The sequence below is a fragment of the Labrus mixtus genome, chromosome 19 (genome assembly GCF_963584025.1).
Source record: "Labrus mixtus chromosome 19, fLabMix1.1, whole genome shotgun sequence".
NCBI lineage: Eukaryota > Metazoa > Chordata > Actinopteri > Labriformes > Labridae > Labrus > Labrus mixtus.
Genome location: NC_083630.1, coordinates 23,009,023 through 23,022,423, shown reverse-complemented (window position 1 = coordinate 23,022,423; position 13,401 = coordinate 23,009,023). Strand labels below are relative to the sequence as shown.

General features: G+C 44.5%; 1 protein-coding gene across 3 annotated transcripts in view; it reads left to right on the top strand.

Moving 5' to 3' along the window:
• The window catches only part of ube3c (ubiquitin protein ligase E3C), a 30,558-nt gene that overhangs the window by 167 nt on the left and 16,990 nt on the right, over nt 1-13,401 (top strand). For all 3 annotated transcript variants that reach the window (XM_061064107.1, XM_061064106.1, XM_061064105.1), the window contains exons 2-14: nt 2,138-2,248; nt 2,573-2,626; nt 3,123-3,197; nt 3,794-3,940; nt 4,036-4,151; nt 4,259-4,416; nt 4,537-4,690; nt 5,982-6,202; nt 6,315-6,466; nt 6,856-7,043; nt 10,373-10,459; nt 10,570-10,727; nt 11,684-11,910. In XM_061064107.1, coding sequence (XP_060920090.1) covers nt 2,183-2,248; nt 2,573-2,626; nt 3,123-3,197; nt 3,794-3,940; nt 4,036-4,151; nt 4,259-4,416; nt 4,537-4,690; nt 5,982-6,202; nt 6,315-6,466; nt 6,856-7,043; nt 10,373-10,459; nt 10,570-10,727; nt 11,684-11,910 — 1,803 coding nt within the window. In that variant the 5' untranslated portion in view covers nt 2,138-2,182. The remainder of the gene's footprint in view (nt 1-2,137; nt 2,249-2,572; nt 2,627-3,122; nt 3,198-3,793; nt 3,941-4,035; nt 4,152-4,258; nt 4,417-4,536; nt 4,691-5,981; nt 6,203-6,314; nt 6,467-6,855; nt 7,044-10,372; nt 10,460-10,569; nt 10,728-11,683; nt 11,911-13,401) is intronic.

Genomic DNA, 13,401 nt, shown 5'->3' with positions numbered 1-13,401 from the left:
ATTCTCACATGTGTGTCCTGTAATAAAACCGTAAAATAAAACGTTCAGTTAGCCTCTCAAAGTGGTTAGCTGCTGTGCTAACTAGCTGCAGTGCTAACGTCAACAAAACCACGTTACTCACAAATACATGAAAAAAAAACAGCGCTGCGACATGACACGAAGAGTTGTTTCGTGATTTAAAGCCTCCGTTGCTCTTCTGGTGTCAGATAATGTTTTTAATGTATTTAAAGCTTGACAGCTGCTGAGTCATTAGCTAGCGATGCTAACCGGCGAGCTAACTATTGTTGAAACCAAAACCCGGATAATTTACCAGATTTTAAACCTCCTGACACGTTGTAAACATTAACAGTCTTTACTGTTTTATTTACTCAAGTTAATTGCTGACACATTAGCTTTATATTTCGCTTTTTATCTCACTAATATTGTGATTATAAGTTAGGTTATTTCTGTTTGATTTATGAAGTGATTCAGTACGGAGGCCCTGAAGTGACAAAAAGTAAAAAACAAAAAAAAAACATAAAAAAATATTGTTCACACAAGTTATTATATTTTTTGTGTGCACAAGTTAGATGACATCTTGTGGACATTATAAAATCTTTGTGTGCATACAATAAATGAACTCGTGTGCACCGCGGACGCATCGGGTCAACATCAGTATCAGCTGTTATGACATCACCAAATGATGAGACATGAACTGATGTCAGTAGCCGATACTTTTTTTGTTGTCGCATCAATTTAAAGCTGGCATGTAGTACACATCAATACTGATGCAGAGACTATGTTTTTTTTATTGTGCAGAGGAAGTCACCAGACAAACGCTGACTTGAACCCTTTTCACACATACGGAAATCTCCTGAAAAACTCCGGAGATTTCCAGGAGGAGCTGTATGTGTGAAACGCAAACAGCCGAATTTTTTACTCCGATATTACCCAGAGTTTATCCGGCCAGACCCTTAGTATTTTTTCCACAGATAATCCGGAGGAGCTGATGTCTGAACGCGGCCGAATATACTCCGGAGATTTCAACTCGAGCCAATAGGAAGAGAATGACGTTTATATAGTGACCGGCTAAAGTGTCTGCACGCGACCACTACGATCTCCGTGCTCTAATCAAACGTCTGCATTCTGTTTTCTGTTCGTCAGTATGTTGTTCTCCTCTCTTTTGTGGATGTTGTCATTCCATTGGATTACACATAGCATTGATATAAAGACAAATATTCTCATTATAGCGTCGTGTAGCGGACTCTGTTGCTTCGGCCGCTACTTCCGCGTTGTTTATTTACGCCACGTCTCACCTCTGGAAATCCCCCGCGGCCCCTCCCCTCTGACAGGGAAAGTCCCCCGCTGTGAGCAGCATATGTGAACGGCTAGTTCGGGAGAATCTCCGGAGAAGTCCTCCTGTAAATATCTAGATATTATCCGGAGTGCATATGTGAAAACGGTTTTGGTTTCATGGTCGAACGAGAGAGGAAATGGAGGCATCGCGGGGAGGCTTACACCAAAATGATTCATGGAACTATCAGCAATCGTATAATTGGTATAGGTATCGGCCCGGATGTTCCCGATCGTCTCATCTCTGGTGCGCACATATTTAAAAAAAACGAAAAACTTTTAGGCACTTCAGGGGCTCCGTAGGATTGCACCTAAACCACCTCGTATTCAAAGGGGGGTCCAACACAAAACATACAAAAACAAGTGACACGGACACATTCAACAACACATACAAAGGCTCTCACACACCAGCACATTATCCCCTTATCGCCACCATCACAGTGTGAACAGGAACTACATTTCCCATCGCATGTTAAGCTAATAACATCGATTACATTGAAACTACTGGTGGTGAAAACAAAGGCTACAAACAGGAGCCTTATAATTAAAGGGACAGGAAGACACGAGTAATGTGTTAAAGGCTCGGTGAAGCTTCTAACTGGATCCCTGTGCTGTGAAGTTTTTATTTTCAGACATCTGAGTTGCGTTAAGTTGCTACACCTGAAAACACCCAATGTGCAACGCCGGAGATTCTCGATAACGCTGTTTCTCTTGTTCCATTGTTCCATAAACTGATTCCTGTCACCGTTCACGTTCACGTATTAGATCTAACCACAGTGTTTTTCCGTCTCATTTTCTCTTTCAGATATTAGCGACATCCTCTGAATCAGTCAATGGGAAAAATCTGACAATGTTCAGCTTTGAGGGAGATTTCAAAACAAGACCCAAGGTGTCACTTGGAGGAGCGAGTAAAAAGGTTAGTTAAAAAATGTCCGTCCGTCGCTCAGTTTGTAGAGTCCATCGTCTCTCAACCGTAAGGTCGAGGGTTCGATCCCCAGCTCCTGCATCCACATGCATGATGTGTCCTTGGGTCAGACACTTGACCCCAAGTTGCTCCCGCTGCTTCGTCTGAGGTGTATGAATGGATTAGTTACTTCTGATGGTCTCTTTACTCAGCAGCCTCTACCATCAGTGTGTGAATGTGTAGGTGTGACCTGCGGTGTGAAAAGCGCTGTGAGGAGTCAGAGGACACTACAGTGTAAAGGAGCACTCTGAAAGTTTTCCTCTTGTGTCTTTGTAGGAGGAGAAAGCATCTCTGCTGCACCGCACTCAAGAAGAAAGACGAAAAAGAGAGGTAACTGTTCATTGGTGTAAAGTTTTATTTACAAGCTAACCCTGAAATGCCACAAAAGGTTTTTTTAGTCCAACACAATCACAACATCTCGACCAGATCTCTCCAGCTGTTCCACAGGTTAACCCCCTTTTGTTGTGACACAGTGTAGCCTCACGTTCTGGTCCTTACTGCTTAAATATTCCTCTGAGGTCAGGTTTACTTTCCCTCCTCTTACATACTGCTGATGACGTTTTACTCTAGACGTGATTTGTTTTGAAGCCGACCATGTCCTTTACGTTTCAGTGTTTTTAGTTTAAAGGAGATTCAGCTGATCCATATTTAAAAACATACATATAATGTCAGGATGTTGGATGTCCAAACTAAAGGCCTCTGCACACTGAGTCCATCTCACAACGCTGCTCAATAGGTGTCCCAGGTCATAGTCATGGTATCGTCCTCGGCCTTGTTTCAGTGGTCGAGTTGAATCATTTCCAACATGTTTTCTTTAATTGTTCAGGATGAAAGAAAGCGACTGAAGAACGCCATTATCATCCAGTCCTATATACGTGGCTACCAGGATTTGAAACGACAGGTAAGTTGTATATTTAGCTTGTTGTCGAGTCAGACAATAACACCATCCGTCCCGATTTCAAGCTCTGTGTCTAGGGTCCCCACAAATGTCTATAAAACACTAATGAAATACCAAAACAGTACACTATTCTTCAACACTGATTTGTCTATACGTGTGTCAATCAATCTCAGGGTTGCGTCTGTAGCTTAGTTAGCCTAGCTTATCGTGCTAACTGGTCCTGCTGTGTAACGACAGGTTGGCGAGCTGTCATACTGAACAGGAAGTCAGCGTTTTCCAAAGAGCTCCAGGAGAGTTACAGCTTCGTTTATTGCAAGTTAGATTGTGTCATTCAGGACGCATTAAGAATGGGGCTGCCTGTCTCATGGTTGTATTTAAGAGACTCAAAGAAACCTGAGTTCATGTACGGAGGCTAAAGTCCTGGAGAGTGGGCGGCACAGGTTCAAATCTGACCTGTTGCTCCTTTCCCTACTCTCTCTCCCTGGTTCCTACTCTATCCACTGTCCTATCTCTAAATTAGAGGCACAAACTGTTTCCTTAAATGCATTAAACAATACATTTGTGATATTTAAAGTATGTGATGTTTGTGCTACTTCCAGTATGCCACTCAGAGGGCCAGGTTCGATGAGTGTGCCAGCCAGAAGCTGGCAGGGGGAGCTCAGCGCTCCTTGGACGGTCCTGGTCTCAGCCTTCTATCAAGACAACTCATATTTTTCTACAGACAGAGTGTGGATGCACATAGATTGGTGAGCATTTTCAAACATCTTCAGTGCTCTCAAACGACAAGAGATTTTTACACTTGGCATTTTACGAGTTGTGTCTGTTTTGTGTGTTTCCAAAGATATGGCTGTGCCAGAACCTGGTGAAACTCAACAGTCAGTTTGTGCAGCTGCTGCTGGGCCAACAGAGAGATACATGTTTGTTTCAGATCAAGAGGATCTTAGGCTTCTGCTGCAGGTACAGTAGTTAAAAACAATAATAATGGAGTCATAATTTCAGCTGTTACATGCATGAAAAAAAGCTTTGTCACTCTCTCACTGGTCCCTTTTTTTTTGCCTCTGCAGGCTGCTACAAAACTGTAACGATGATGGTTTAAATGTGGCTGTTCCCATGCGGATGCTAGAAATCTTTTCTTCAGAGAAAACCTATCTTCCCGTTAATCAAGATGCTCACTATGTAGCTTCTTTACTAGAGCAGATTTTGCACTATATGGTACAGAAAGGTAAGCACACAGTGATTTAATTCATGGGCAAAAATAAACCTTCACACATAAAGGAGTGTTTAGAGATGATGTTGAGCTGCTGTCTAAATATCTAAATTTCTCCTTCTGTGTTCTCGTCAGGATACTACCGGTCGCTGTATATTCTAGTGAATCACAGACTTCCTTCCAGTCTGGACTACAGCGATGCCCCCTCTGTCCCACTAGCAAGCACACTGTTGGAGCACATTCTAAAACCTCTGCACTTTACCTACTCCTCCTGCACAACAGGCGCAAGGTACAGCACCAAAAATTTGATTTAAGTTATCCAGTTACACTCGTTGCTTTTTTACATTTATTTTTTTCATGTAGCCGGGTCTCAAAATGATGGCTTACTTGCGGCAATAGATCTGGACTAAATACGATTTTAAAAACAACTTATTTATCATTTGCCCAAAGAAGAATTGTCTCTTGTACATGATGTGTTACCGTCACCTTTAAACTCTTCAGAGAATCAGCTCACAAAGATAGACAAAGCAGCAACCTGCGGTGTTGAAGACAGTTCCTCAAGTGTCCACTAGAGGCTGGCTGCAGAAGCACAGGAAGTCACATACACACCCATTCTAAAAAGCCTGTTTTTACAGCAGAGATGAACATGTTTACAGCCTGGTTCAAAAAACCAAATAGGTGTGATTAGCTCATGTCTCGATGGACACACACTGTACGGGGGGTGAATGTTTTGATGACTCATCAGTTTTGATTTGATGAAGGATAAGAGTTATTCACAATAAGGCGTGTAGCTGACCTGATTGACAGGTGGGCGCGGTGTAACGGTTTGTCAGGAGGTTTAAAACCCGCCTCAGCTCCAGCTCTCAGCCTGTCGTTAGGTTGACTGAAAGTTAGACTGAGACAGCATTTCCAGCATGGAGACCACCATCGTTGGACTCCAGCGCCCCCTGCAGGAACAGACGGGGGACGTCACTCAGGCTTTAAACATTCATATTTACAGTCTGAGATAACCTCAAGTCAGTGATGTCTGTCGACCTCCCAAACTGCTGCTTGTTAGCCACAGACAGATGACGACAAGCAGGGTGGTGAATTCTTTAAAAAAAATCCTCCATTAAACTGATCAGATGAACTACAGCAGTTTTCTTTTGTCCCCTGTGGTCAGTGGTAATTGCTTCGAAGACTAATTTACAACAAGCCATAAAAGTCCCCGAGACTCACTCGCCCGCCGGAGTGCAGAAAGTCAGGCTGTTTGCCGTCGATTTCAGACATTCTCAAAAACAAACGACAGGGACCTTCTTTTATTCTTTGAAGAAAAGCAAGGCGGGAGTGAGAGAAACTTGTGCACACACTGACTCTTACAGCTAATTATCTCACTTCACCCACCAGATGTGTGTGACGGGGCCACACAAAGCCGCTCTGTTTGGAGACACAATATTGGAACAGAATGAGCAAAGTGATGTTATAACAAGCCACCCTTTTCCGCTAATTTCTGCTGAAATATGCACTGAATTTTAGTTTCTTTCCCACGTGAGTTTATGCCCCTGGGTTCGACTTGTGTTTTTTGTCTTGTCTTCTTGCAGGCAGTTTGTATTTGCAGCCTTTACTGAGGAGTTCATCTCTGCACCGTTCACCGAGCAGATCTTTCACTTCTTTATCCCGGCACTGTCCGACGTCCGTCTCTCGTTCCCCTTCGAGGCCTTCCTGAGCTCCCTCCAGGCCACCATCAGCTCCTCTTCTTCGCCTCAGAGCAAGGCCCCCTGGGTGTTTTACTTTGTCCTCTCTGCGGGGGAGAACTGCTTAGGTGGGTGGTGTTAAAATGTCCACGGCTCCTTTAAAGCATTACCACTTTTATGCAATTCACAGAGATATGTGGATTTGCACAGTAATGTGATGATTGTGGTGTGTGTTGGCAGCCTCGCTGTCAGAGGAGGGTCTCCTTCTGTATCTTCGGGCTCTGCAGACGCTGCTGCCGCTGCTGCCTGTGTCCGAGAGCAGCAGCAGGCCTGAAGTTAACAGCGACTCAGAGGATGAAGACAACACTGGCATCCATCCACCGCCCATGCAGGCAAGATACAAACATCATGTAGATATGACAGAAGTTCCACTCTTATGCACAGTCATTGCCGTACCAATACAGATATTCTTAAATAAAACGAATATCATAAAATACATCATCTTTGCTCTGTTTCTGATCGGGAAAATAAACAAAATAAAATAAAAAACATGCAGTAAAAGGTAACGGAGCAGTGTCGGTCATACAGCGGCCAGACTGTTGTCCTAGAGACGGCCTTGATGAGTAAAAACACACTGATGAACATTTGAATCAGTTGAAGTAAACTTGGATAAAATGCTAATTAAACACATCCAAAAGTTACTAACGTATCAGCTGAACATCACAAATCCCTCGCATTCCCCTCCCAGTCTTCTTACCCCACATATTCCCTTCTTCTCCAGGATAACACCAGGATCTCTGTGCAGCTGATCACAGAGGAGTGTGTGCGCAAGCTGGACACGAAGCATCAGACCAACGCATTGCTCAACCTGGTGTGGAGGGACTCGGCCAGCGAGGAGGTTTTTACTATGATGGCATCCATCTGTCACACGCTCATGGTGCAGCATCGCCTCATGGTGCCAAAAGTCAGGTCAGGACCCATTTTTTATGTTCGACCATGTGAACCATAATGTACCAAAAAACTAAGGGATTTTTTTTAGTTTGGCATTCCTCAACGTGCAAATGAGTAAAGACGTTAATGTATCATGTCTCCCACACATAGACAACACCTGGACGGGCCGCCCGTTTATATTTGTTTTCTTTGCCTTATCCAAAAAGTAAAGCATGAGAGAGAGAGAGAGAGAGAAAAAGAGAGAGTGAGAAGTCTGCTGCCGTTATGTCCCTCCCGTGAACGCCATGATTGTGGTGCTACGTCTCACCCTTATTGTTTGAATATTTTTCTGCAGCCGCTGTGATTGACTTGAGTGACTTGTTGTGATGCGCGTCATACCCGTCATCGAGTGCGGATCTCCTGATGTGATAGCGGGTAATGTGCTTGAGTGTCTCTAACGTACTGCTGGTGAATGTGGTCGAAACACACAATAAACAAAGCCAAAAAGTTGCACTTGAACACACCGCAAAGACTACAGCCGACGGCCAACCACCACGTACGCTCTGAGCATGACAAACAAACTTAAAGCCCCTTCTCAATTTAATTCTACATCATAATAACGTTTAAAACGTCTTGTCGAGGAGCATTCCGGCGTCCAGAGAGCATGTTTACACATCCGACTGATTGAGTGGAAAACTGTGTCTTTATGCGCTCCTGCGTTGTAAGCAGTAATGTAAATAACGGGGACGCGAGGCAGGCAGTTATCAGTGATCCGCACCCTCTGGCATTTACAACCGGCAAAGGAAGCAGGGATGTCAGGGAAGCTGTCAGCTCTGGATGAGGGCAATTACCCCTTCTCAGGTTGATTACATTAGGACCAGGATGTCAGAGGTGGTGTGTGTGTGTGTGTGTGTGTGTGTGTGTGTGTGTGTGTGTGTGTGTGTGTGTGTGTGTGTGTGTGTGTGTGTGTGTGTGTGTGTGTGTGTGTGTGTGTGTGTGTGTGTGTGTGTGTGTGTGTGTGTGTGTGTGTGTGTGTGTGTGTGTGTGTGTGTGTGTGTGTGTGTGTGTGGGGGGGGGGGGTGGGGGGTGCATTGACTGACGGGAGGTGATCCAGACTGAGCTCTGTGGATGCTCAACCGGCTCTAGTTAATTATTAGTAGAGCCAGTGGATGTAAATGTGTGTGTGTGTTAAGACTGTCTTGTTGATATATTACTGTGTGTCTCTTTTAGAGGCTTAACGTCGGCTGGTAATGTTTCAGGATTTCTATCGGATGGTTGATCCGAGTTTAGAAGATTCTTTCTGTTCGCATCCAGTTTTTTTTTTTTTATATGGCTTCCTCCTTCTCTTCGCTTTTACCATAAATCCTGCCCCTTCGTCTTCCATCATTATTGGATATCTGTACAAAATAATTAGCTCACTGAGAAAGATTAATCACTGCAGGAGTGGACGGGATAGCTTTACAAGAGGCTAAGGGGAGCAAATTGCATCCCGGCCTTGATTTACTGCTCATACAGCAAAAAAGAAAAGAGAGAGCGAGGCTGGCCGGTGGTCCAGCCATCCCCCGGCACGCTGCCTTTTTTAATAAATATGTCCAATGTCTCTTGAAATTATTATTCTTTTTTAAGAATCTAAAAGCTTTGCGGTGGAAACAGGCGTCTGATTGGTTTGCTAATTGCTCTCAGCTCAGGTTTGTCTTAGTGACTCTGATGTAATTTCACTTTAATTGTTTAGAATCGGATGTTTGGTGTAATTTCACTTTAATTGTTTGGCTTCACTGAATGTAGCACTCTGTTGCTAACAGCGCTCTCTCTCTCTCTCTGATGAAAGTCACTGCAGAGATCAGCCCACGTACTTTGTTGACTTTTCAGTGGTTGCTGTGATTTTGGTGTTTTCATGAGATAACGAGCCTTACTCCGGTTCGTTCGGGTTTTTATTGGATTAAATTTGAAACAAGCATTGCTGTTTTTTTTTTTTTTCCTGCTGAAAAGAGATTCTTTCATTACCGCAAAATGAAATGATCTGGGTGTTATTCATCGAGCTGCTTTTCACACACACACACACACACACACACACGCACACACACGTGCACACGTAACCCCTTTTGATGTCTTGACTTTGTTTATTAGCGGTTCATTCCATGATTGAAATGGGGGTTTGGGTTCTCTCGGGCCATAAATCAGCATGTCAGCTGGCGTTTAGTGCTTTGTTTCCCATTTCAATCAAACACTCGCATCACTTGTTATGAGCGCACTGCACTCCTCCTCGCTTCTCTCCGGAGCCCTTGTAGTCCTGACAGATGGTGTGTGTGTGTGTGAGTGTGTGTGTGTGCGCTCGGTAAACCATTTTTCAAGCTGTATTCTGGGCCGTCCGACACCCTGCTCCTGTTTCTCATTTCCATTTTGGGAGTTTTGAATGGGTTTCCGTAGATTGAACGAGGGAATGGGGATTTGAGGGTTGACATTGAGATGAGAATATTTGTCTAGCTTTACTTTTTTTTATGTCTCTTCTTGTGTCTTTTCCCTCCGCTGACCTTTCCTCCTATCGTCTGCTGAGAAAACAAAGACGCAGCCGTATTAAAGCCAAGCGTCCTAATAGGTGTCGGCACTGTCACTCTTAAACAAGGGCCTATTATATGCAGGGGCACTTTATTTTACCTTTCAGCTTACTTAGGACATTATTGTCACCTGTACTTACCCTCTGTGTGAAAAGCCATGCAATTTAGGGAACCACACACACACACACACACACACACACACACACACACACACACACACACACACACACACACACACAAACACACACTTGAACAAAGAGCAGCTTCACACCTTGGTGCCACAGCAGAGCGACTTTAGCGAGGTATGCGGGCCCTCCTTGGCTTTATCACGTAATTCACTGAGAGTGTGGAAGCATGCTGGCGCTGCAGGGGTCACAGCGAGGACCAGGCCCCCCCCCGTCCCCCCCTCCTCCTCCTCCGCCCTCCATTGTCCTGCGCCCCTGGCCATTAAGTTAAATGGGGCTCCAGCAGGAAGCCAGAGAGGGCTGTTTATGACCCGAGCCGGGTACCCTCGCCAGCAACTAGTTTACTAATGGAAGGTGCCTCGCCTAAATAAAGCTTAACGGCTCATTTAATCTCTTTTTCGGCCCTCGCAAGGTTTAAAAGGAGAGAGAAAAGGCCAAGAAAATTCTACGAGGGATAACAGGGATTTTACTCGTGTCCTCTGGTTAACAGGGCGATGTTAACAATCCTAACGTAGCAGACAGAGAGTCGTTTTACTGTGTGTGCTCGCTCTGATTGAAATACTCTTGAACTCATGTCCTCTTGTTGATGTTGATGGATAACGGCCCTCCTCCTCTTTCCTCTCTGCAGGCTCCTGTACAGTTTAGCTTTCAACGCACGCTTCCTGAGGCATCTCTGGTACCTCATAACGTCCATGACAACGAAAATGATCACTGGGTGAGCTAATTCAAAACCTGGAAGTCTGCAAATCGACGTGTGAGAATTGTGCATGTTTGTGTGATTAGACTTTATGCCTCATACGTGGTCTCTCTCCCCCCTCCCCTCAGCTCCATGGTGCCCCTGCTACAGCTGATCTCACGGGGGTCTCCAATGTCATTTGAGGACTCCAACCGCATCATTCCCCTCTTCTATCTCTTCAGCTCTCTCTTCAGCCACTCCCTCATCTCCGTGCACGACAGCGAGTTCTTCGGTCATGAAATGGAAGGTAAAGGCGCCGATGTCTTCACAGACAAAAAAATCCGACCTGGTGCGTGACCTCGGCAGAATGTCAAGATGAAACCTCAGTTTGATTCTATTTGTAGTTTTATGGAGCACACACATTGAAAGTGTTTTTAAATACGTGCTGCAGGGCTGCTAATTAGGACGCACTCCTTTCTTGTTCATTGTTTATTATAATACGTTTTTTGTTGATCTGCAAGATTTGGCGGAAAACGTAACCCCGGTTTCCACACAGTCTGGGTGCGCTGCAGTCCGTCAGCGCCGAGCACTACAGCGCCGTTCACTGCCACTCTCGTCAACACACCATTGAGCGTGCCAGCAGCGCTACGCCGCTCTCTGCTCCTTTTACAAATATGCCCCGAGTTTGTTTTTGACTAAGCTTGCTGCAGGCACGCGTCAGGCTCGCCAGACTAGATCGACCCGGACAGGAAGTCAGACAAGGAAACGCACAGAGCGTCCGGTCAATTTCAAAATAAAACACATCATACAGACTCCTGATTTCTTCAAAACAGGCACCGAATGAAGAACAAATCATCCTCAGAAAGACAAAGCAACATGTTGTTTGCATGTTTTTCTCTTTATTCCTGCATGTGATCTTGTGAACATGTGAAGCTGCACCCACGCTTTAGAAACAGATCCAGTGCGGCAGGGCAAAGCGGTGTCGTACCGCATTTGGAAATTGCGGATTACACTTTAAAATTGCGGTTTCTAGGCTGTACTTTTTGAGTTTATGATTCATTCTTCAGTTTTAAATATCCAGAAAAGAAGCAGAGCGAGTTCATCTTGTGGACAGTCACCTTCATCTCTCTGAATCTCCTTCTTGGGGAAACGGATATTCTCTCATCATTTGTTGTTTTCAGCAGTAACGCAGCTTATTGCCGCCGTGTGAATTTAAAAATCAATATCTGTAAAAGACACTGAATCCATTCCACCTCTCAACAGGTCAGACGCAGTCCTCCATGATGCCCTTCACGCTGTTAGAGCTGGTGACTCTGTCTCGCTGTCTGAGGGACGCGTGCCTGGGAATCATTAAGCTGGCCTACCCCGAGACCAAGACCGAGCACAGGGAGGAGTACATGGCCGCCTTCCGCAGCGTGGGCGTCAAGACGAACACCGAGGTTCAGCAACGCATCCAGGCCGAGCAGAAACGCTGGGTTCAGCTCTTCAAGGTAAGAGTGTATCACACGGTCGCTGCATCACAGATTAATGTGCGTCTTTGCCCGTCACACAACTTGAATTTCAAATTGATCAGCAGACATTGAGAAAAATCCAAAATTATGAAAAACATCAAATATAGTTCACAAAGAAATGCTAACTTCATTTTGATGAAAACGTCAATACAGCACATTTTAAAAACAACAGTAGAGCCGTTTTCACACACAAGGAATTTTTATTTTTCTGGCAAAAGATTAGTAAAATAGATAATCTAAAGCCAGACCGATTAATCAGCCAGCCGGTAATATCAATCAATCATTATTTGTATAGCGCCAAGTCATAATAAGTGTTATCTGGAGACACTTTACTAAAGAGTATATGGGAAAAGATGCAAAAAGGATTTCTCCTTTGTTTTCGTCGCGTTCATGTTGTCCACAATTGCGTGAATGAGGACGGCGGTGGTTGTGGGGACGATGCAGTCCGATGGTAGTGGCTGTGCGCCAGGGACGTCGGGTGGTAGTAGTGCCAGATCACCTCGCTGTAGGTTGGGGGAGCTCCTGGGCTTCTAACGCACTGACACAGAAGATATCAGCATATCCGGTGACTATTATATCGGCCAATTTTATCGCAGATATGCGCCGATGTTATGAGATTAATTCACCAGTCAAACAGCATTTAATTTGAGTTTCATTATATTACACTAGCAGTTCTCTGTCACCAACAGAGGGCGCTATATGGATTACAACAAGCATCACTCTCCAGAGTTTCAAGAGGTGATGCACGGACATGCTATGTTACTTTCCAGTCGAGTGAGCATCTTGTATTCGTCTTTTTCTCTCCACAATATCGATATCAGTATCGGCCCGGAAAAAATCCCACATCGGTCTTACCTTAATATAATCCAACTGTGTCGAGAACCTCAGACCGTACTGGAGTTATAATTAAAAGTCTTTGTCTTCTCTTGGTTTGTCAGCCTGTAATACAAATTTCAGGTTCAAATGGTTTTAATAAGCTGACATGACGAGGTCTGGTGACAGTCATCCAAGATGTTACATCATTCTTAAATATAAAGTAGTGCTTTAATGTTTTGGTACGCTCAAATGTTACCTCTCTGTTCTCCAAAACCAAGGGTCCTAATTCTTGATTTTGTTAGTGGAAACCAAGCGTGAATGCATGAACAGGAGCGCTGCCACGGAGGTCATCCATTGCTTATTTACTCTGAGCAAACGAGGCAGAAAACAGCTTTAAAATCATTCTTCTACCTCGAACTCTATTTTCTGATCGCCCATCACCCTTTCAATTCTCCTTTTCCCCTCCTGTTCTCTATCACAGAGAATTAGGTGGCGTTGCTCTTGGCTGTGACTCTCTGACGGGAGAGAGAAAGAGTTCTGTGAAAGGTGACAAATACCCGAAGAGCACATCAGTTTTTTTTTTTCTTTTTCTTTTTCATAAAGGATCTGCTCAAAGGCCTCCTGTCAGCTAAAACGACCCATTAAAGAAGTGGG